General features: G+C 34.4%; 2 protein-coding genes across 2 annotated transcripts in view; one reads left to right on the top strand and one right to left on the bottom strand.

The window, feature by feature from the left end:
• The window catches only part of PDE4D_4 (cAMP-specific 3',5'-cyclic phosphodiesterase 4D), a 131,238-nt gene extending 107,919 nt beyond the window's left edge, over positions 1–23,319 (top strand). Inside the window, exons 5-12 of the mRNA XM_051217383.1 lie at positions 3,871–4,485; positions 6,652–6,753; positions 10,981–11,145; positions 13,335–13,434; positions 15,032–15,189; positions 16,568–16,690; positions 18,587–18,769; positions 22,846–23,319. Of these exons, the coding sequence (XP_051064776.1) occupies positions 3,871–4,485; positions 6,652–6,753; positions 10,981–11,145; positions 13,335–13,434; positions 15,032–15,189; positions 16,568–16,690; positions 18,587–18,769; positions 22,846–23,019 (1,620 nt within the window). The 3' untranslated portion in view covers positions 23,020–23,319. The remainder of the gene's footprint in view (positions 1–3,870; positions 4,486–6,651; positions 6,754–10,980; positions 11,146–13,334; positions 13,435–15,031; positions 15,190–16,567; positions 16,691–18,586; positions 18,770–22,845) is intronic.
• A 507-nt stretch (positions 23,320–23,826) lies between these two features.
• The window catches only part of PARP1_1 (Poly [ADP-ribose] polymerase 1), a 40,425-nt gene continuing 38,808 nt past the window's right edge, over positions 23,827–25,443 (bottom strand). The window contains exon 18 of the mRNA XM_051217381.1: positions 23,827–24,009. The gene's annotated coding sequence lies outside the window, so the exon portion shown is untranslated. The remainder of the gene's footprint in view (positions 24,010–25,443) is intronic.

The raw sequence follows: 25,443 nt of genomic DNA, 5'->3' as shown, positions 1-25,443 counted from the left end.
GTTTTCTATGGTGGTCTAGCTTCAATTGACTCAAGATTTCAGCTATTGAAATGATTACAATCTCCACAAAACCCCTTCTTATTTAGAATTTACTGATGATTATAAATTTTACATTAGAGAATGGTTATAACACACAAGAATGAATAACTAATTTGAGATTTCCATAGTTCTAAACTACTTACAACTTTTCCAGGGATCAAATTCAAGATAATCAAGTTTCTTGATGATCGATTGAATATCCTTGGTTTAAATATTAAACCATTTTTGTCGGTTAAGGAAAAACTTTCATGAACGGTTTAAGATTAAGATAAATAAGGTGAAGCTGGCAATCAATAATTATCAAATTTCGATCAGATTATCGACAAATTTCATGTTACATACATAAATTCAATGTCTGGATTTGACAATTTATTTTATTTTTAAGGGGCTCTAACTAATCATCGGCAATGAGAAGACGGAGTTGATTTGAAAAATGTAATGTATTTGCGCTAATACATACGCTATACAATCTGGTCTATAATTGGTTCATCATAACATTCTATTTGCTGAAGATTCCCATCGTATTAAAATACAGATATATGAATGAAATATATTCTTTTCAAATAAATATATCCGAATTATCATTTTCTAAAATTCTCATATTGTGAATTAGAACAACATAGATAAAACAGAACAATATTGTTTTCGATTAGATCCTCATCAGGCTTTGCTCTAATATACAGTAATATTTATATGTATATACAAAATTATTAAACCAATCAAAGCAGTATATGATTTAGTGAACTGAAGGTCTCCCATGAGACTGGAGGTTTGCCATTGATATTTTGGATGGTTAAGCATTACTTCGGCAAGTTTTGCTGACTGTTCATGAACAAAATTGGTTTGTTGGTTAACCGATTTCATTCATACTGGTGGTTGCTTTTCAGTGTTCTCAAGATCATTGCCATTGGGACATTAAAAGGCATGTCGCCATCGCTAACATTAATGAGTTTGACTGTCATGTAAGCGGAATAGGTCAAGTTTAGCCTGTTCGTGCTGTGCATACTTGATTCACACGATCATTGATCGGAATAACTATTCATGTGACGTGAATATGTATATGAATGGTGAGAATGGTCCACCAGGGTGCTTGTTACCAATGTGGTTGCACCACAGGATTGATCTGTACTATTCAGATTGTAGCGATTAAGCCTATACGGTGTCTGGTTCTTCTATGAAGCGGGATTGAACTGTACTTCTCGGGTTATAAAATATAGGCCTGGGCGGTGTCTGGCTCTCCTTTTAAACGGGATTGAGCTGTACTTTTTGGGTTGTTACGTGAAAGTCTGAATGGTGCCTGATTCTGCTGAAAACCAATGTAAAATTATCCTGGCCAACAAAGGTATATTATATAACAAATTGATAGTGTGATGAAAGGTGTACTAGTTGTGATAAGAGTAATAAAAGCTTAAATCGATGATAAGAAAAAAATATAGACACTGACATAGCATTCATAAGAATTATAGGATTACGTAATAAGAATTGTTCGGATAATTGGACCGTGAAGCGTATATTTGAGAAAAGAAAAGGGTGGGAGGGGGTGAATAAAAATAAAGGAAGAAAGAGTATGAAAAATAATAATAAATAAAATCATTTATTAAGACCAAGAAAGAGACAAAAGTGTTACAAATTTCCTGTGAATATAAAGACTTACCATTTCATTCTGTTGTGGGACTTTACACCAGTGATCATCTACGATCCCGCCTGGACTGATTGAAGTCAGACAGTGACACCGTTGGATGTCGGCTCAGTGGTCTAGTGGTTAAACGCTCGCGCGCGAGACTGATAGGTCCTACGTTCGAATGTGGCGAGGCGAGATCGTGGATACAAACTGCCGTATAGTGCTTCCGAGTTTTCCATGGTGGTCTAGCTTCAATTGACTCATGAATTAAACTACTAAATTACTATAATATCCGCAAAAACCCTTTTCTGATAATAAAATATTTCATGAGTTTCCCTTACATAAATGAATGAGTGAAAGAAAAATACTCACTTTAAAAATCGCCTCAGCATATCATTGAAGTAATTTTGAGGATGATTCATTCTACTAAGGAAATATTAATCGATTTATAATAAGGTTGATTGAAATCTTTTGAAGAAACTTTGTTTATTATTTGGAAACTGGAATAATGATAATGATCACAGGGATTAGCACAACATATTACCTCATTGACCAATGTTTCTGAAGTTTATTATTACTCATCTCTTAAATGTTTATTGTTTAATATCATGGGTGATTACAGTCTCACGTTCTGCAAACGCTATTCGTCTTGACATTTTGTCAACACCAATAACAACATCATCATAATATTCTCCACATAGACACTGTTCTTGATAAATTCAGTTGGTATTGTTTACTTGGATCTTCCCATTGATGTATAGGACTGCAATACCATATGAATTTAAACTTCACTCGATTGCACAAGCAAGTGGCTATCGGGGCTCAGTAGCTAAGTAGATAATCGGATGGCGTTTGAGACGAACGGTACTGGGTTCTAGTCCCAGAGTGAACATCAACTATGAAATGCAGGTAAATCCAGCCAACGAGTCCTAAATAGCGCGAAACCTGCGTCTTGGATTCCACTACCAGCCACTATTCATCTTTGCTTATACTGTTCTTGATAGTTTTCAAAATTTTTTACAATAGTTTGAAATGTAGAATGCATTCGCCGAAAATGGATCTAAGTTGATACATCATTTGAAACCGGAGAGCACTGAATAACTGCTTTGTCCCAGTATGGGACGAGTCAGTATAATGCATCAGCGGCCATACCATTATTTTTAAGTCAACCGCTAAGGCTCATAATTTTCTTTAAAACTTTGAAAGTAGTCACTAATTGTTCTTAGTTTACTTGAAATGTTTCATTCTTCTTCGTAAATTCAAGGATGATTTTATATCACTAGTACCTGAAATTTCGCGGATAACACTATCTATAAATCAAATCAATCTCTGTAATTCCTCTTCAAATAAACTGTAATATTCAGGTTACTGGTGAGTTACTTCAAGGTGCTTCAGATATTAAAAATAATAAGTCTTGACTGGTGAAGATCAGAATTGTCAGGATTCAAAAAGTTGTCAGAAATCGGATTAGATGATCGTCACACTATATCGTATATTGATTGAAGTTGAAACTGTACCACGGCATAGTAGCTCTGATGGTTGAACATTTTCAACGAAAAATGAAGGTGTTTGACCCCAGCTCTAGTAAAGTCATGCGTGTACTACTATGGAGTAACATACTAGGACAAAATAATTATCCAATCCTTCCTGGTTTTTAATCTTACACTAACTGATATTAATCTGTAATAAATACAACCTGTAAATTGAATCGCCCTCTACAAAATACTCTTAGAAATACTTTCCTAATTACAGAAAACTAATTGAGTAAACAAACATATTTTGAATATACATGTGAATAAATTTCTTTAAAATCAATAATATTTTCACGAAAAACCAATCAATAATTATGTTTTTGATTGAGATCATGAACCGATTGATGTTAGACCACTATTGAAAACCTAGGAGCACCTTAAGACCGTTTCGACCTATTGTGAGACACCTCAGCAGTGCGTGTCCACGACCCTGTACGCGGAATTCGAACCCAAGGCTTTCAGTCTCGCACGTGAACGCCTAACATCCAGACCACTGTGCCAGTCAGCATCCAATGGAGTTAATGTCTAGCCTCAAACAATCCACGAAATTGCGCGACTATCTTCCATTTTACTGAAGTAGATACCTGTCTCTACCCGACACGGATTATGTATCAACCCATTTAAAAATCATTGTATATTAAATTTGGTTTTTGTACATTTTTTCTATTATTGATTTAGTTACGTAGTCTTCTTAGTCAAGAGTTGGCCGCTTCATTTAATGAATCAAATGATAAAACTGTTAAGAAAGATTCAATCAAAAAATCAACCACAACATCTTACAATGTTCGTTTTGATGATTCAACTTTAAAAAGCTCCTCTCTACTATTACATGATCAAGATAGTAATAATAATAATAATAATAAGTCAAATATTAGTCAAATGCAAAAGCGTAAACAACAATTTAGAAGTTGTAGATCACAAGTTTGTGAATACATTTGTAAAACATTTCTTGAAGAAGAAGAAGATGATGATGATGATGTTGACAATAATCATGAAGATAACGATGATGATGATAATAATAATGATGAGAACAACTCCAAAAATACATCATCATATAATCTATCAACAGAAAAAACTATTCATTTGAATAGTCCAAAATCAAAACTTCGATTCAATGATAAATATGAAAAAACAATGGATGAATCTAATGAAACAAATGAATCTACAACTGATCAAATTTCTGAACTAAGATCTATCTCATCTACACAATTCAATGATACAGATGTAATATCTACTACATTAAAGTTAATGACACTAAATATTGAATATTTTGATAATTCAATAGTGGAAAATGTAAGTTCAAAAAACTCTCTTTAAATTACATGTTAAAACTCATAACTATATCCTCACTAAATAAGATCCCAAAAGGATAGAATTCACTTATGAGAAGAGAAATTTACATCAATCTAACTAATGATCTTCACTTTAATCATTAAAATAAATGGTAACCAACACTGATTATATATCCAAACGGCTATTGATCCACCCAGGTGCCCCTGGTACGGCCAAGAGTGGGGAGAGTCCACTCTCTCCCTCGAAATGCCCTCACATGGCCACGTGTATATAGCCTCTGTCAGGGAAGTCCTACTCACTGCTCTCTCGTGGCGGTGGTGTTGTTTACGGAATTGACAGGACGAAAAGCGAACGTCCCGCGAATTAACCGGGTTGGTGGACACGGAGAGTCCACCTAGGGAGTTGGAAAACTCTGATTCCAAACCAATGGTGTACATGGGGTCCAGCATCCTGAGGGAACAAATGGTGTATAGACCAATTGTACGTTACCGGCTATCATGGGACTGCATCTCCTGACGTTGCTCCACTGCCTTGTGGATCAGACCTTTAGGTCGAAGGCTCCAGGTGTGGCTTCCTAAGAAAACCACCTGCTTCAGTTTGGGCACCCGTGAAGTATCACAGCCCTCACACATATCAAATCGTATTTGTGTGGCACATATTTACCTGGTGCCTTCTTGTACCAGTATTTATGTGTTTAAATAATAAGTAAATATTAATAACCTTTTCAATGACCAAATAGGATACAGTGGCAACAAATTGAATAACATTCCCTTATTGCATTGTTCTAGAACTCGAAAACTAATTACATTACATACCTTAATTATATAATCTTAAAGTAGCAGAAATAAAAAATGACAATTTGTACATAACTCAGTCATATGTGATACACAACTGAGTAATAAGAATATAATTAATGATGGTTTTTATATAGTAAATTATATTTAAACAGTTCATAAGTTAAATGAAAGCTTAAAATTGAGAGAATGTATAAATAACATAAATCAAATAATTTTGATTGAGATCATGAACCGATTAATGTTAGACACCCAATGAAAACCTAGAAGTACTGAACGGCCGTTTCGTCCTATTCTGGGACTCCTCAGCAATGAACATCCACGATCCCGCTCGCAGGATTTATATGAGAATTTTTCTGTCTTGCTTAAATCAGTTATTTTTATAAATGACTAATGGATCATTTCAATTAAAATAAGATCTTCAGTGAGAATTTGATATAAATTCGAATCTTATTTAAAGATCTGAATAGATTTCTTGGAAATATGATAAGAATCAGAATCATTAGGAATTCTTAATTTTCTCGCTGTCGAGTTCCAGTATAATGAATGGGAATACCGGCAGGGACAACCGAATGTATTTCAATACACTATTACGGAATCTCTTACTAAAATCTGAGAACCGTGCAGTAAATACTTTATTTGCAAAATGTCAATCAATTGTCTCAGACTTGATTGTTCCTTCGTTTCCACATCAATAATTCTCTATTCTCGTTCTTTCTCCTTCGATCTTCTTAACATTCTGCCGTCAGATATGTCACTTTCGATTGGTGACATATACTACTTATATCTGTCGATATCAGTAGCATACACCATACACCATAACCGATTAATCATATGTTCATTTTTTTTAGTAAACTGCCTTGACATTGTCTTTTCATCATAAGTCTTAGTATACCTGTCATACGTTTGGTGAAATTAAGTCGTGATCAGTAAGTGAGTGAAAACAGACTTATCCTCCTGAACTTGTGTATTCTTATACTAACCTCTTTGTACGGATATCCACGATTGAGTCGAGTTTGTTATGGGATCTAGCTCCTAGTCTAATGATCTATTAATTTAGTTATATGCGTCCAACGTAGAATTAAAGAAAATTTATTATTTCCTATATGAAAGTTTAGATCATTGCTATCAGTGAAATTCAAGATGTCGGTTTTGTCATAATGTGTGTACATCAATACTGGAACACACGCGCAATCATAAATAGGACGAAGTATACGTTGTAGAGTTTACTATGAGTTGTAGTCCAAAAATGCATATTTTTTATGAAAAAAAAGAAAGAGAAAAAAAGAAAAAAAAGATTTTTGTTTTGTTTCTATCACACAGAAACTTTTCACAGAATTTTTCCTTTATTTTTTTGTTTTTTTTTATAAAGTTTATCATAAATAATCAATCAAATTTAGCTCCAGATCTATTTCAATTAGATCAAATTTCTAATCATCATCCTTTAAGTACACTTGGCTTTTATTTATTTATGGTAAGTATTTATAATAAGTTTATAAACATTATTGAACTGAGATTAATCATAATATTTTCGGTGAGACTCTAATTTATGAACGAGCCAATCTGAGGCGTTTTAGAGATTTCAAGGTTACGGCGCCAACTTCAGTGCTTAATGCTAACGTACGATCGGTTCACAGGGAATTTTGTACAAAACATGATAATTGAGCGGCTATAACAAATAAAACGGCGGGACTATAATTTGTGGACGAATCAATCAGGTATAAGATTACGGATCTCGGATTTGGGCACGAAAGCCTTTAATCCATTCGGCTAAATAAATTCCTGGCATTATAGCTGATGTCAGTTCGTGTTGAAAACTCCATATATAATTCCTAACTAAGGCAAACTACGACAATTATTGCGAACTGGATAATAACAACACCAGTAACACTGGCTGCAGACAGGTACTACAATATATACGGATAATTGCAGAGCGTACAGACTCATACATAGGCTTGGCTATGTTCATCGTGTCGTTATCCACAAGTAGCATTTTGTGCACTCAACAACCGGAGTGCACATAAGCAATATTGAAGCTATGTGGTCGAGGCTGAAAGAGTTTTTGAGACTTTATCATGACTCCAAAGGCCGACTATTCTGTAGCCGTATGGATGATTTCCTCTACTGAATGTATTAAGATTTTAGAACCTCTGAACCTCTTTCTAACTTTGACAAGTTTTTGAATCATATATAATAAGTGTATCTATTTTATTTCCTTGGTTTTGTATAATATAATTTTACTCTATACTGACTGTTTGCTGATTGGCTAATATTTCTCAAGTTTACTTAATATTCCCAGATTGAAATCATGAGTCAGTTGAAGCTAGACCACCATTGAAAACCTGGAAGCACTGGACGGCCGTTTCGTCCTAGTATGGGACTCCTCAGCAGTGCGCATCCACGATCCCGCACCACGCGGGGCTCGAACCCAGGACCTATTGGCTTCGCGCGCGAGCACTTAACCACTAGACCACTGAGCCGGCATCCAACGGTGTTAATGTCTAACTTCAACCAATCCACGAAGTGGCTTCAGGAAAAACTCCCGAAGTTCTAGTGAGAAGCCGTTACCAGTGGAGTTCAACCAGGTCTGTTGTGAGATAGGAACTCACTGAAGACAATGGTGTACAGTGGCGCAACTTCGTGGATTGGTTGAAGTTAGACATTAACACCGTTGGAGGCCGGCTCAGTGGTCTAGTTGGTTAAGTGCTCGCGCGCGAAGCCAATAGGTCCTGGGTTCGAGCCCCGCGTGGTGCGGGATCGTGGGTGCGCACTGCTGAGGAGTCCCGTACTAGGACGAAACGGCCGTCCAGTGCTTCCAGGTTTTCAATGGTGGTCTAGCTTCAACTGACTCATGATTTCAATCTGTGAAATTTCTAAAATCTCCACAAAACCCATTCTGATATTACTTAATATTCGTTCAAAAGTCGTCCATAAATTAGAGTCTCGCCATATTTTCTAATGTATATTAAACATGTTTTGTATTACATAATATTTTCAGTCCATTTATTGTTGATTTAGTGAATTAGTGCAATGTATTAGGGTGTGATTTTCATTAAGGATTTCATTTTTGAACCCTGTTCTATTTGTATTTCTTTTATTCGGCATATCTGGTTAAGTTACACTGGACAAATTTCTAGTAAAGTGTTGAGGATAACTTCAGAAGCTTTGATCATAATTCCACCTTAATATACAGATTTATTTATTCATTTATTTGAACACATAGATATTGGTACAACGGGTTACCAAATACATATACGCCACACAAATCTCATTTGATTTGTATGAGGACTGTGTTACTGCCCGGGTGCAGGACTTTAATATACAATACTCACTCAGTAAATGAATCGAAAACTGACCTTAGTTGCTGGGTGACATACATTAAATAAAATTGAGAACATTGAGAATAACCTCAGTCAAAATATTGTTCATAACTTTAAATCTTAGATAAACTTTCATAATAAATATTATTTTATGATGACTAGATGTAATGAAGTTGATAGTAGGTCGTCAGAATGTTTATTTTTTTTTTTTTTGTAATGTTGTGAATGAATTGTGGTTCTAATGAATAAGTAAAATAATAGGAACTTTTAGGTGAGACTATGATTTATGGACGACCTTTGAACAACATTAAACTGACCTTTTGAATGCTAATATTGTATTACTACTAATCAAGTTAATTTATTCCCAGTAAATCCTGAAAAGTATGTCACTAGTTTATCGTCCATTGTATTGTTTGTTAATGAAAAGGAAGCACTTTCTCTTGGTTTTAATTTCTCGGTCCCTATAACGCAAATGTCTGAATTGGAAATAAATGCCCAGTTAGAAAATCTCTATGATCAACTGAGTACTCTAACCCCTACGTCTTCAAATAATCAAAGCTGGTGTAAAGCTAAACTAGTGGATAGAGCACATCAATTTCATAATGTTGGACCGAAACAGAGAAGCATATTAACTTCTCAGTATTTTAAATCATTAAAAGAACTACAAACAAACTCTGATATTGTCTTGTTAAAACCTGATAAAGAATCAGGCGTAGTTATCATGAATAAATGTGAATATAAAAGTAAGATGTTATCTATCCTTAGTGATGATAGTAAATTTATGCCTGATGTTGAATTTGGAGGTATTAGCAAACTAGATAGAAGAGTAAATTCAAACCTAGAAAAATTGCTACGCATGAATATTATTAATAAAGAGTAATTTAATTTTCTAAAACCTATGGGTTCCGAGTACCCTCATTTATATGGACTGCCTAAAATTCACAAACCTAATGTTCCTTTACGTTCAATTCTATCAATGTGCAGATCACCTACACATAATCTGACTAAATGGCTAACAAAATTGTTGGACCCTATACGAAAACATCTATTTGACCTTTTATTTTCTTTTTTAATATATACAAATGCTCTTAACAAGTATGTAATGTGTGATCAGATTGTTCGAAATGTATTGAGCTAATATATCTTCATATAGTTCTGATAATCTTTGTCTTCTTATTACATTATCAAAATTTATCAAATGGGACTAATTGTTTTAAAGTTAATATTATCATTATATAAACAGAATTATTTTGTCAAATGTTCAACTTATTACTAAGAATAAGACAATTACTTATCAAGAACCATATTCTCTTCTCTTATTACAATATATGATGTGGATATTCAAGTTGAAATGTTATCTTTGAGTGGAGGAACTAAAATTGTAAATGAAAATCAAAAAAAGGGGAAATACGTTCTAGATTAAATTGACTTAGAAATATGAGATATCAGTAGCATGGAATTGGTTAAATAAATATAAATCTATCCTAAATGTAATATGAGCATTTTCATTGAAATTGTAATTAAATATCTAAATTCTAATTTTATAACACAACTACTTAGATATTCATGTTACAATAGATATATGTTGTATAAAAGATATCATTTAACAATAAAATTAATATCTTATAATATCAGAAAGGGTTTTGTGATGATTTTACAAATTTCAATGATTGAAATCATGAGTCAATTATAGCTAGATCACCATGGAAAAAAGCCTGGAAGCACTAGACGGCCATTTCTTCCTATTGTGGGAATCTTCAACAGTGAACATCCACTATCCCGTCCCCCTCAAGATTCGAACAAAGGAACTGTTGGTCTCGCGTGCAAACGTTTAACCATTAGACCACTGAGCCACTGAAGCTAGAAATTAACACCATTGTATACCGACCGGCTCAGTGGTCTAATGGTTGAGCGCTCGCACGCAAGACTGATAGGTCCTGGGTTCGAATCCCGCTAGGTAGCGTCGTGGATACGCACTGCTGAGGAGTCCCACAATAGAACGAAACGGTCATCTTGTGCTTCCAGGTTTTCTATGGTGATCTAGCTTCAACTGAATCACGATCTCAACTATTGAAATTAATATCATATAACTTAATCGACCACTATATTTATATTGTAGGTGATAAGACCTTGTTCTAATGATCCTGTATTAAAGTTTCAGACTGTAGAGTTGGATGAAAAGACGCGAGTCCAACAACGATAAATATAATTCTTTTTGAGATCAAAAATACGTCTTGTTGATGAGTCTCAACCTGCTTACATACTGTATGTTGTATTATGTATCCTTATTAATTAACTCACTCTTGTTTCCTTTCAGTAAACTTTATTGGTTTGTTAATCTTTATCAAAATGTTATTTACATTTTCTTTATTTTATTACAGAAAACTAATATATTACAAAAATTGTCTATACCTTCGGTGACAATGTTGAACTGTTTAAGACAAATTGAATCACGATACAATTCAACTGCACCGTTTCATAATTCAATTCATGCTTTAGATGTATTGCATGCAACTTATCAACTATTTCAATGTAATAGTTTAAAAGTAAGTTATACTTGGTACTTTATTCATATCTGTCATAACTTGTGACCACTCAGTAAAAGCATATGAGAAAACCACCAATTGGAATACTAATTGATATTACTTAGTATCTATGAATTGACCAATTATACATACAAAACCACAAAAATTAACCTTAGGCCAACTGACAAGTCCTTATTGGTTCACAATTTTCCACTAAGTAACCACAATCAATGAACGAATATTATATTCCAAGAGGACGTAGTCTATACACAAACATACTAGATCATATCATATATATATTAATAATTATCCATAAATTGTTCCTGGAAGTGACCATACCTATAGTCTTAGATCGGATATGGCAATATTTTCGTGCAAATGTTTCATTATTTGCTGTAATACGCTTGTCTTGTTTCTGATGCATATTGTCTCTTAAAAATACTTAGAGATCCTTGTTACGACTTGACAGTCGGTTCGGTACGGATCTGTGGTGATTGTTTATTAAGAGACGATTGAGTATGTGTGCAAATACATAGGTTTACGAACTTGAATTTGTATAAATAAAGACGAGCTCGCCATGATACTTTGAGGTTTTGCATTGTGGATAAACACTTTGTTGGAATTCCATACTTATAGAGAAAATAACAGATTAGTTCGCCTTAGCTTTATTAATTTAGTCACTCAGGCTGGGGGCCTGAATGACTCTGGTTCAAATCACACAGGAAACATCAATTCTATCAGTTCTATTGACTAGAGTCATGTGATACTGATGAGTGTCACCCGACACAAGGCCCTGGTTCAGTATTTCCTGCCGACAACCTCAAGCTACTTACTATCAAAGCATTGTCCACTAGATATCTAGCCAGTTAGAATAACGGTGGCAATGCAATTTCATCCATAGAATTGAACAAACTATAAAAGATCAAACAAATATTACATTACCCAATACTCAGAGGTCAATCAATTTTAAGGTGTGTACTTTGAACGTCGTTCAGTACCTTTTTTATCTAATTAACAAGGGTAATATCTGTTCTAATAGTTTAAACTCATGTTGTTGATCATGGACTCAATTTGAAGACTGATTTGCAAAGTTATCTTCGTAAAACTGTTCCTCAAAACAATAAGTCTTAAATAATCTTTCTGAATCGAGATTTAAAAGTGATTTCAAAAAATGTGGGTAACAGTTAGGTGATAATTTTTAATAATAGAATAATGTGAAAGTTATTCAATAGTAGACAGTTATTATTTTTGATTAAGTTACTGTCGAATTGAAATAAACATTGATTATTATAGTCTCTTTCTCATTCAACAACTTATCTACCTTTTAGGTGGTAACATGCTGTTAGGGTGAAAGTTTAGGGATGCTATATGCCTGTGTTCACATGTTAAAGATCAAACTATGAGTGAGAAGTTATAAAAGTGACATAGTATTGGAAGAAGTCTATTTTATTCTTGGTATCAAAATCTCAGCTTACTTATCCTTGTCTGGGTCGGAAAGACAAACATATAACAATAAGTATATTAATGTTTTGTACATCTAGTCATTTGGTTTTGTTAATTACGAATCTGTAGTCAATTCTCAATCTTATCACTGTTTCATAACAGTTTGGGTAAGTGTATTGGAAGCATATATGTCCCTATCACTTTAGCCTGCGGCTTTTACTATGCAGGTCGAAATACACGTCCTGTGGTATGTGAACGAGGCTCTCCTCGTGGCCGTGTCACTAAGCACAACCACCAATCATAGGTCTTGAGGTGGACATTGGCCAACGGATATGCTACTAGTCTGGTGACCGTGCGAACAGTTGGTAAATGGTGAACGTGTCCACAGTGACAATAACGTCAGAGTAACGGCATGCATGCTGACACCCGTGAATAGCCCACTGATCACTGAGTCTGGCTCGTGTGTCCACATTAAACTTCCTGGATGGCGACAAATAAACATGCAAACAGTTAGTAATTGCACGTATAAACGTAATGCGTTGTGTAATGACTGATGATAAAGTCCAGATTATTTGTAATATCTTGTTTAGTTAACCATTAGACAGATAATGAACCATTGTAATTTACATAATCACAGCATTTGTCCAGTAATTTTATTTACAATCTTTAAAGATAAGGGCAGCTTTCACATGTCATGTGTCAATGAGGTAAAACCAATCTCTTTCTGACAAACTTTTTCTATGGCTTATTTCTATTCACTTCCTCAGAATATCTTCAGTGATCTTGAAACGTTTGCAATTTTCTTTGCTAGTGCTATACATGATATCGACCATCCTGGTTTAACAAATCAATACCTTATAAATACAAGTAAGTTAGAAAAATGCATTTAAAACTTAGCTATTTAATAAAAACTTATGTCGTATCTGTTCCGTCTACAAGCAATAGGACGAATACAATCCTCAGCAGTCCTCTCTATATTACTCTGTTTGTGAAACATAGTCTATGAAAGTAGAAGACTTGCGTAAGGTGCAAATTATTGATCATAGACGTTTGCTTATTATGAAGTCATCGAGTGGTCATTAGTCTTAGCGGATGAATATCGTTACTTCAGTCGATAGTTTAAGGTTATCGACAACAAATCCTGGACTAAGGTTTATTGTTGGAGTTGTTCAATAGTAGTGTTTTCCACTCAGTGACACTAATTAATGTTGGGTTAAGATTTTACCAAGAGCGTCAATTCTTTTAAAATTATTTGTATATGTTGTTAACAGAAAGCCTAGTTCAAACATGACTTCTTGCTGTTTGCTTGCAACTAATAACATTATCCCATTCTCCATAACATTGAGTAATTAATTATGATTGCTTCTAACAATGGTATAGCCAAATCACATTAGCAAATGACCATAAGACCTCGACACCTCTTAGCCAATCAAAAAACAGCAAATACAAATGACTACTTAATAACAGAAAATGCAAAAATTTGCAACGAATATAATATTGATTTTACATGATTCTACAACCTCCTTGAGTTGCGTATAAGTTGAGATTCAGAGTTAGAAATTAGAATTAGTATATTTATTTATCCCATAACCTATAACTCCAGCCCTAAATTCCACTTTTAACCATGAATCTTACTACCAATCTTAAATACAAATTCTAAGCCAATCTCATTCCTAACCTGTTAGGTTTTGAAGCGGTTACAAGTTCACTTAATCTGCGAACGGAACAAAGACTCGGTGATCAAAGACTAATAAGCTAGCTATACGATGCGTCCCAGCCCCGCTAACTAGAGAGAGAAGTCCAAGCTTGGAATGAAGAAGTATATTCCGTAAACAAACACAAATCAAAACGTATATATACAGCACAAAACCGTCCTCGGAGAGAGTCACAAAATAGCATACTAAAAGACATAACGTACCAATAGCATTTAAGATTCTCCCAAGTGGGAAATACGACATGAAGGTGAAAAAGAGCGCTTTTGGCGCGTAAACAAAGAAATTCAAATTTTCTAAATAAAATTACAAAATTAGGTCTTTTATTTTAAGTAAGTTCTGGGGATTTAACCTCCCCAACATAACCCCCTGACTAACATTGCAATGAAAAGTCTCTTTATCTCATATTTATTTAAACATATTTTGAATTATTTATTGTTCGTATTCACAAATGAGTGTTTTGCTCAGTGATCCAACGTCTTATAAGTAATAAACGATGCTTATTTTATTAAATTTCTCTTTAATAACTATGACTGATAGTTACCATGTTGATTTGCTATTTATACACTAACAACTTCAAGCATAATTCTTGATCCTGACTGATTAGTAAGTATACTGAAATTAAACTTTATAAACTATATTGAATGCTTTGTATCATCCCACTTAATGTGTTAATCTAAATTTTTATATTTTATTCCTTTTTTTTTCTTCTTCTTCTTCAAAAAAACCATCTTTGTCTACTGGATTCACAGATCATGAATTAGCTCTATTGTACAATGATATTTCAGTCTTGGAAAATCATCATTTACATGTAGCTTTTAAATTGATTAATACAGAGAAAGAATGTGATTTTACACAATATTTTACTAATCAACAAAAATTATTATTTCGTAAAATGGTAATCGCTTTAGTAAGTAGTAGTAGTAGTTCTTTTATTTCTAATATTTTGTTCAATTGAATTATTTTTATCACTATAGGGTTGTGAAGATTTTAAAGTTCTTGATTGAGATTATGAATTGATTGATATTAGACCATTATTGAAAACCTGGAAGCACTGGACGGGCGATTCGTTCTATTGTGACTCCTCAGCAATGGGCATCTACGATTCCGCTTCGCGAAATTCGAACCCAGGACCTATGAGTCTCGCGTGCGAGCGCTTAACCACTAGACCATTGAGCCGGCATCTAGGTTTTCCATGGTGGTCTAGCTTCAACTGGCTCATGATCTCAACCATTAAAATTACTATAATATCCACAAAACTCCTTCTAATACTAATTAAATAATAATCATGAAAAATTGCCAGAGGATAATGATAACAGATTACGGTTTGAAATTACAAAACAATAACTGCAAAAAAGGCAAGACTAATATATACTACAGAAGAAAATTAAGGTCAAGGTAGGATGAGAGGTTGTATATATTATTTTTGCATTTAAAGTTTTGGCTTAATTTGGTGAATTGCTAATGTTGAGGCCTTGTATTCTTCATTTACCTCGTGATTATTGAATAACCTTTTTTGATAATAAGAGTCTCGAATCAATTTATGATGTAATCCTTCCTATTCTTCTATAGAAATATATATATTTCCATATAACTATAAAGACAAATGTGTATAGCTTAAGTAAATGATTTCATCGAAATACTTATATTTAGGGTTGATTTGTTTGTTATATGCAATCTACATATAAAGAATTGAGTATTTAATATTTTTAAAGCTGTCAGTTTTACCATGTAATGAACATAAGATAAGTCACTCATTTCTGAACTTCGCGCAAGGTTATTTCTTCAATCCTAATTGGTCATTCCCTAAACTATGCCTATACTCAGCTTTTTAATCATTGTTCTTTGTTTATAATCATCAAATGAGACGGTCATCTGATCTCCTTGTTTGTTGAGAAACTGCTTCGTTTCTGAACGGTACTGTTACTTAATGGTATTGTAATGGGAAAAGTCAGTGTCATCATGGACAGATGCTATGTTTTTGGTTTATGCTAACATTCTTCCAACCTACTCCTATACCATCAATAGTTGTTTTTCGAGGTGATTAGTGGACAGATAAATGCAACATACGTCCTAATCATCTCAGTCAATAAGGACTCACTACCCAGCCAATCAATTCTCAATTACTTATGTAATATTCTGCGTCTAACATCAGAATTGCCTACTCGATGATTCCAAATATCTGAGCAATGATTCAAAGACACCTATAATTGAATACTAGTAACTTACGAATATTCATTTTTAAAATCTTTCACATTGCTTTACTACTATTTTGTTTTAATTTAAAGGTATTATCCACTGATATGAGTAAACATATGTCATTATTGGCTGATTTAAAAACAACTGTTGAGAAACAAAAAGCATTTCAAGGCAATGTAATCAATTTGGATAGTTATTCAGCTCGTATGCAGGTTGGTTTGAATAATTTTTTTCTGGTTAGCGTTTTTTTAGCGAGTTAGTTTTCTACGGGATAGGGTCGCTAACCCTATGCCCAGCCCTCTTCGTTTATCTGGGCTTGGGACGGGCAGCAGCCCTCGGAGGGACTCCAGGCGGAGTTCGTATGCAGGTATTTTCCTGAAAATATTTAATTGCTATATACAAAGAAAGATAATTATTTCCGTGTTGGTTCACATTTTAAATACATTGAGTCAAATTGTACCTGGTTGAATGAATGACACTCCTGATTTATACCATTCGCTTAACTTCTAACTAATTCAATTCGTTTTTTTCGAATTGATAAATATCTCTTCGTGAATTCTCGATAATATCTAGAAAGATGATGATAGCATTTCAACTTTGATCATTTTACAATATCTTAAAACAGTCATGCAATATTGATGACGACTGATCCACTTACGATATGTCAGAACTCTAGCTATGGTTTCATAATAGAAATTAATGACTTTCACTCTACATCCCGACTTGATTGAAGCTAAAAGAATATTGTTAAATTCCAACTCGGAGAATCTATCAATTAAGGATTCATGTGAAACCTGGAAGTGCTTGATTGGATCGCACTTTGGAGACATGTTTGAACAGTACATAGAAGTTCTATTCTAGGAAAAAACAACTTTCCATTGCTCCTTGGTTTTCAATAGTACTCGAAATAATATCATTCTGTGACAAATATGGTCTACACATATTAGTACAGACTCACACTACTTTAAAGCTTACCAACTGTAAATTATTATTGTAATATGCACAATGTCATTTCTTTCATATGACATTAACTATAAATGTATCAGAACCACTTGACGTATTTTCGCATACTCGACGAGCCATCGAGTTTACTGTTTTACATGGTTTGATTACTGAACCGATATCATGTTGTTCTAGTCGATCAAGTTGCAACGCCATCTCCATTTTAAATGACAGATTTATTTATTTATTTGAACACATAAATACTGGTACAAAGGGGCACCGAATACATATGTGCCATATAATCCACTTGATTTGTTTGCAGGTTGTGATACTTTCTGGGTGCCCAAACCGAAACATGGTTGTTTTCTTAGGGGGCCATAGTTGGAGCCTTCGACCTGAAGGTCTGATCCACAAGGTAGTTGAGCACCGTAAGGGAATGCAGTTCCATGAAAGCCGGTGACCAACGATTGGTTCATACGCCAATTGTTCCTTCAGAGTAATCGAGCCCTTGTACACCATTGGTTTGGAATCAGGGTTTTCAAACTCCCCTAGGTGGTCTCTCCATATCCATCAACCCGGTTAAAGTGCCGGACATCCACTTTTCATCCTGTCAATTCCGTAAACAACACCACCGCCACGAGAAAGCAGTGAGTAGGACTTCCCTGGTATAAGCTATATACGCGTGGCCATGTGAGAGCATTTCGAGAGGGAAAGCGGACTCCCCATTCTCGGCCGTACCAGGGCATTTGTGGGCTTAAATGACAGAACATCTAGTTGACTGTGTTTGGTGATTTTGTAGTTCCCCTCACTGAAGAAAACGGCTCTTATCAAATGGACCATGTGTTTCAAGTAAGGTCTATGGATTCTGCGAGAATGATTCAAGGTAACAACGGCTGTCGATTTCTTGTGTTAATGAAAACATTGAATATATATATATATATATATAGTATTTTGTGCTTTCCCGACAGCTGATGCACTATCTTGAATAATCAACTAAAGAACCTAACGTTTTAGGTTGTTTTGATGAACTGCACATAGAACAAGTATATTTTATCACAAATAGGGGAGTATCCCGAAGTTGATAAAATCACGTTTGTATAACCTTAGCTCATATACTCATTAAACACATTTCTCAGCATATTTTTTTACTCTTTAATTATCTATAGATATTAGAATGTATAATACATGCAGCTGATTTAAGTAATCCAACAAAACCATTAAAAATATATCAAGAATGGGTTTCAAGAATTATGGAAGAAATGTTTCGTCAAGGTGATCAAGAAAAACAATTTGGAATTGAAATTAGTCCAATGTGTGATAGAGAAACTGCATGCATTTACAGTACACAAGTAAGTTGTTTACTACTATGTATATGTTATATATAAGAGATAATCTTTGTTTTTCATTTCTAAACTGTAAAAGAGTTTATAATTTCAAGTTGTTGATATTCAGCTGTTAATTATATTAGGTTTTTGAAGTAAAAGATGCCGAGTACAAGTCCAAATGTGAATATCATCATTGGGATACAAGTACACTTATTTGATGAGGCCAGAATAGAGAATAATGGATGACCGCTTTTTTCTAGTATAGGGCTCTTAAGCAGTGCACATCCTCAACACTCGAAAATCTAAAACAAGACCTTCGGTCTCGTGCGCAAACTCAACCTATAGACCACTTAGCCGACATTCGACGATGTCGATATTTAACCTCAACCGTTTTTTTATTATCACTGGTAATACTATAATCACTGCATCTACGACCTTAATATTTATCTAGTTAATTTCATCCTGTTGTACTGATGTGATGCTTATATCTGCCAAATCTCAAATTATTTCGATGAGCTGATATCCAATTTATTGATCCAAGTATGTTGAGTTCAGTGGTTTTCTATGGAGAGCTAGTTATATTGTTTTCATACTATCATGAATCTGTAGTGTATTAGCTTAGAGATAATTCCTAAAGCTTCTTATATTAATAAAAATTAAAACCATTATAAAATAAATCCCAACAGTGTATGAACTCAGTAGGCAACATGAAGCACGGACTAGTTTATTATTTAATAGCACAGACCACACTAAGCGAATTCAAGCAGAAAAGCTAATGTGCACGATCGAGCAAGTACAGAGGCGAATTAGGAGTTGAATTAGTAAGATTCAAGCACATGAGTATGTGTGGGAAGCGATGCTAAGTGCTGTTGGCATAATGGAAAATGAAGCGAGGAGGAGAAGTCGAGTCAGTCAAATTGATTTGACCAAGCGTCACAAACAAAAATAAGCTACAGACATGAGATGAGTTGGGTAAGCAATACAAAAATACGCTCAAATGGAAACAGTCAAGGTTAATAAGCGAATAATTGACAAGGTCAAATTGTGGCTCAAGAAGAATGAATAGATTAGTCTGTCCGAAAGCTAGAATATCCCAGGTGCACATGACATGGTACAAGATACTAAAATTTATTATCCTGAGAGCAAAGCACAATCTGTAAAGGACTTTTTTAAGTTAGATAACGAAGTGATGGGAATGATCTGCAGCTCAGGTGGATAGATGCTTTTGATTATGTTGAGTTCACTAAGCTAGATAGCTTAACTGTGAAGCCAACATTGTTATCCTGGACAATATAAAGTAGGCGTTGAAGATGTTATCCAGAATGACCAGCGAACACATCATACGGTCACTTGTTTTCTTCCAAATAATTAAATTATTCAGAAAATCAAAATTATATATGATCATTCTGTATAAAGATACTGATATATGCATCATAGACAAACGAAACAATCACTTCAGGACAATGGGCAACCATTTTCCATTGTCTTCGGTGGGTAACTGCTTCACACCCGACACGGAATATCCCCATTGGTCACGGTTTCGTACTAGAACTCCGGAAATTTCAACTCGAATCTAGTCACTAGTGGGCACATGAATATTTCCAGTGAGGACTTATAGAGATTGAACCAGTATTTTGAAGTTTTCAATGATGCTCTAAATTAGATCGGTTCATAATCTCAATGAAATTTAACAATCTCCAAAACCACTGAATGGAAACTACCTTTGTTGTAAATAATCAACAGGCTGGTAAAACTATAACTTATAAGATCTAAAATAGTGAACATTAGATTTTGACAGACAATTCATTCATCCATATAGCGAAACATTTTAATATTACAGCTGGTCAGTTTGTGAGGAAAATGCTAACTGTTAACCACAAACATTAATTTCTCATACAAATTTATAGACCTATCAGTAAGTGATTGAAGTCGCTTAAAACCATTTAGGTAACGTTCAAAGATCGTCCATAAATTATGATTGTTACCATTACCAATAAAATGAGTTTGATTGTAAACAACTCCTTACTATTGGATGATAATCATAAACCACTTGACTTATTATAGTGCATCATATCGAGTTTAGTTCACTTGCCTGAGATTTAAACAATGACTTTCTGTTGGAGAAATCCAGAAAACTCTTCGATAAAAGCTAAGAAAGGCTCTAAAAAAACTGAAAAGCATCTTATCCAATTAGCATTCACTAGACGTTTTGCCAGAAATATCTAGAAGTTGGAGAGTCACACTTCGAGTTTCTGATTGGATGATTACTACACTGCTACTATGTTTAGTAGCATTCTAGAATTTTCGGGAAAACTGATAAGTCTTGCTAACTGAACGCTATATTCGGTTCCTAAGCTCTTCTAGTAACCTCCAGGCTAGATCTACACAGACTTGAACACGAGAGAAAAGGTGCAAAATAGGCAAGAAACACTTCCCTCCGAAGGTTCATTTATGTACAGAAAATATAAGATGCTTATAGTATTTTAAACGTCCTTGGTTTTTCCCGAAAGTTCTAGAATACTACTAGGCATTGTAGCAGTGTAGTAATCATCCAATCAGAAACTCAAAATGTGACTTTCCAACTTCTAGTGAATGCAAATTGGATAAGATGCTTCTCAGTGTTTTCAGAACCTTTCTTAGCTTTTTTCGAAGAGTTTTCTGGATCCCTCCAACAAAAATCCAAGGATATCTAAAATACTATAAAAACCCTATATTTTCTGTACATTAATGAACCTTCGGAGAAAAGTGTTTCTTGCATATTTTGCACCTTTTCTCTGGTGTTCAAGTCACTGTGTAGTTCTAGCCTGGGGATTTACTAGAAGAGCTTAGGAACCGAATATAGCGTTCAATCAGCAAGATGTATCACTTTCTGAAGTTCATATATATGAGGATGTTTACTCATAAATACAAGTTGACTCCTCCTTCCAATTCAAAAAGTCTATATAGCACATTTTACAAATTATAAAATCCATCTTTTATTAATGACATGTAGAATCGAGTCAAAATATCGGACATTTAAATTATTCATTCAAACTTCTATTAGATTTCAGGTGCCTATGTCAAAGGGAAATGGAATAGTTAGTTCATTCAACATTGATCAAAATACACTGAAATCTTCCCCCAAAAAAATCATGAACACTAACTTATAAACACTAATGAAAATCAACTTCCACGACTCAACATGTGGAATATAATCCTTCGGAATTGTCTTAATACATTTTTAAACTTATCCCACATGGCACGCCAGTCAATCATAAAATACGCAAAACTAGGTAAACATTTACATCAGTTCAAGTTCCTACATTATATCAATATATTGAAGTGAAATTATTAAGACAAATGACAGACTGGTAGTAGAAGTCACTAACAGTATTCATTATACTAGAAGACATCAGGTATATACAGTATGATTCGTAGAATTTAAAAAAATCTATAAGATAATTCTAAAACTGAAGATCTATGGCGATGTTAGGAGTGAATCTACCCACAGAATTGTAACAGATTTCTATAATTGTGAGAACCTTGCCCGCATAAGTCTATACACACCAATATGATCCATTTCAACAGTCACTTATTACTGCACCAACTAAAGTCAAGCGTCGGAGAAGGCGGGATGTAGGTATACATATATTACATATCCTAACCAACTTAGTCAATTAAAACTACATATCTATCCATCAAAGATTTCCCATTCTTACACAAACTATGTGGAATCTGAAGGCGAAGTGAACCCGCAACTCACTTATGTGTACTATACTAAATATTCTTTAATCATATATATACTAAAGAGGAAGAATGTATTTGTAAAATCTCAGCGAAAGAATTTGAAGTAAATCCAACGTTTCGCCTGACAATCTGGTCCAAACTTTTTTTCAAGAAAATATAATCAAACGTTAAAATGATCGAATATAAATCGGTAAATGGTTCTCCGGTTTATTGTATACTGAATAAGTCATTCAATCAACGCTAACAATGTATTAAGTAGCTATTTACATTATAAATACATTCTTCCTCTTGAATGTTTCAAATCAATTCGGTGCCCAAGTATATATGTATATATATTAATAAGCGTTCTTTTCCATTCGGTTTCTTTATCTTAGATTGGTTTCATTGATTACATAGTTTATCCATTATGGGAGACAATGGCTGAACTTCTACATCCAGGTGTACAAGTTCTAATGGATAATATAGCAACCAATAGAAATTGGTATGTGAATGCAAAAGAGAAAGAAGAAAAAGAAGTAAATAAAAGAAACAACAGTATTGATCAGTAATAGTAAAGTATTACTATTATATTTTGTAAAAAAGATCTTTCATTAATTTTTTTTGCAAACAACAAAAAGCAATTGAATAATCAGTTCTTCTTAATATACATAGAGTCCTCTTCGATATACATATACATATTGAACCGAAAAAAAAGGGAGAAGCCCATAAGTAAACTCCTATCTTCATCTATCTTCTTTTATATACAAATCTCTTTATAAAAAGACAATAACATTTTGTGCCAAATATAAATAATAAAAAATATCTTTGTGCAAAAAAGGGAGGATCATTCAGATTATCATTGAATAAAGAATAACTTTGATTTTTCTTTTTTTTCAAGAAAAAATGATGCACAAATTTGTAGGATTCATTTTATTCAGATAAAGTACTTGTTGTGATATAGTCGAGTGAGAATTTGTGCGAGTTTCTTGCATATGTATGTTATGGTCCAAATCCATCAATCAGGAGCAGCGAATTATCGATCGGACCAATGACGAATAAAAACCCGTACGAACAGTCTATAGTCCTTATCGGTCCTGCTTCCTGCCTAGCCCAGCCAGTTAAAATCAGAACACCAATCTCAGCCTCTACTATATGAATAATTTATTTCAAGCATACTGGGTTTATATACCAACCAGACAGACCACATCATACCATAAAATATGAAACAACATTTGTACAAGATTTAGCCAATTTGGCTGTGAATGAGGGAAGTAGTAAGTGATAGACAGGGCATAATTCAAGAGTGGTAAATCGCATAATAATAGTTCATAGGTTAAAATAAGGCTCATAATTAGAGGGACATGAATATGAATAGTTTAGTTAATTAACAATTATACGACAAAAATATACGCACAGTATTGGTCCATAAATAGATCCCAAAAAATTACCACTCATTATTATTATCGGGACACTACAATGTATGTTAGAATCACTGATTATTGAGTAATGTTGTGTGTAGGAGGAAAGATGTTAAATCAGTTAGTGAGAAAGTACGAACCCTTAACGATTGAGATCATTAGGATAGGTAACCACGAACGGAGTTGATTGACGTAGAATTAGATTGAAAGGAAGCAATCAAATGAAAATATGACATAATACCGTGAAGTCAATAACTATTGGATTTGAACATATCTGTAGATGCAAAGTGGGTGTCAATGAGATTATCGTGTGTTTTAGTCCGGAAAGCGTCGAGTGTTATAAATCAGGATTGACCGCGACGACAAAGATATATTAGTCTTTTGTTTTCCCATAGATTTTGAATTTTAGAATGACCATTTACTTCTTACTTCAGAAATTCATTCATTCTGCTCTAATCATATTCTCAATGCGTAGTGTTTTTTCACCATCAAAATAATTATTACCTCGAAATTCATGTGTCTTTGTAGTAATGTAGTAACTTAGATGGATACGTCAGTTAGCTACAACGTAGGACCAGGCACATATATGCATCGGTCCAAGTTGTCATACCTCATTAACACAACAAGATGGACACCGGATTCATAAGATTAGTTAATCCAGTTGTGGTAATATATAAAAGAAAGATTGAACATAAGGATGGATATAGTACAGGAAGAAAGAATTAGTTCGTAGAAAGAAAGATATGGGGCGATTTTAATCTCTTAGTTTAAGGGAAGACAGAGAGTGTATACACCGACGCCATTGTGATCGATTCTCAGCCATGTCACCAAGAGTCTCCAAACATTGGTTACGAGAGTCACGCGGACCCCAACCAAGTAGTCTGCATCTACCAACATGGCTCAGACTAGAAGTTAGTGACTTCAAGCACTGATGCCACGTTTTGGTTTGGCCGCCCCTAACTTTCTTCCAACCATCCCCTACACCGGTTAACATTGCACGTCGTGGTAATCCGTGTTCAGGCATACGTAACACGTGGCCCAACCATCTCAGTCGATGAAGATTCACAACCTCATCAACTGATTTACCATCATTCCCTAATACCCTGCGTCTAACCTCACTATTACTTACCCGGTGATCCCAGCACACGCCAGCAATATTTCTAAGGCATCTGTGGTCAAATACTAGTAGCTTACGGGTGTCTTCTACTCTTAATGGCCATGTTTCGCTGCCGTAAATTAAAACAGAACGGACTGCCGCGCAGTATACTCGTCCTTTAATTGATAGACGGATATCTCGCCTTCGCCAAAGGTGACGTAAGTTGGCAAAAGCCAAACGAACTTTTCGAATCCGTGCTGAGATTTCGTCAGACACCAACCCATTAGGGCTGATCAGACTTCCAAGATAAGTGAAGTTGTCGACGCGTTCGACTACTTCACTCCCTATCCTTAGTTCAGGTGTTGACGCAGATCTATGAGTTGATCAATTACACATACACAACCACAACTGATAACCTACAGACAACCGTTAGGTCCTTATTGGTCCACAATTCTCCAGTCAGTAACCGAAATCAGTGA

This window comes from Schistosoma haematobium, chromosome 5 (assembly GCF_000699445.3).
Source record: "Schistosoma haematobium chromosome 5, whole genome shotgun sequence".
Lineage (NCBI taxonomy): Eukaryota > Metazoa > Platyhelminthes > Trematoda > Strigeidida > Schistosomatidae > Schistosoma > Schistosoma haematobium.
The sequence above is the reverse complement of the archived record's forward strand: the minus strand, read 5'-3'. Positions and strand labels throughout refer to the sequence as shown.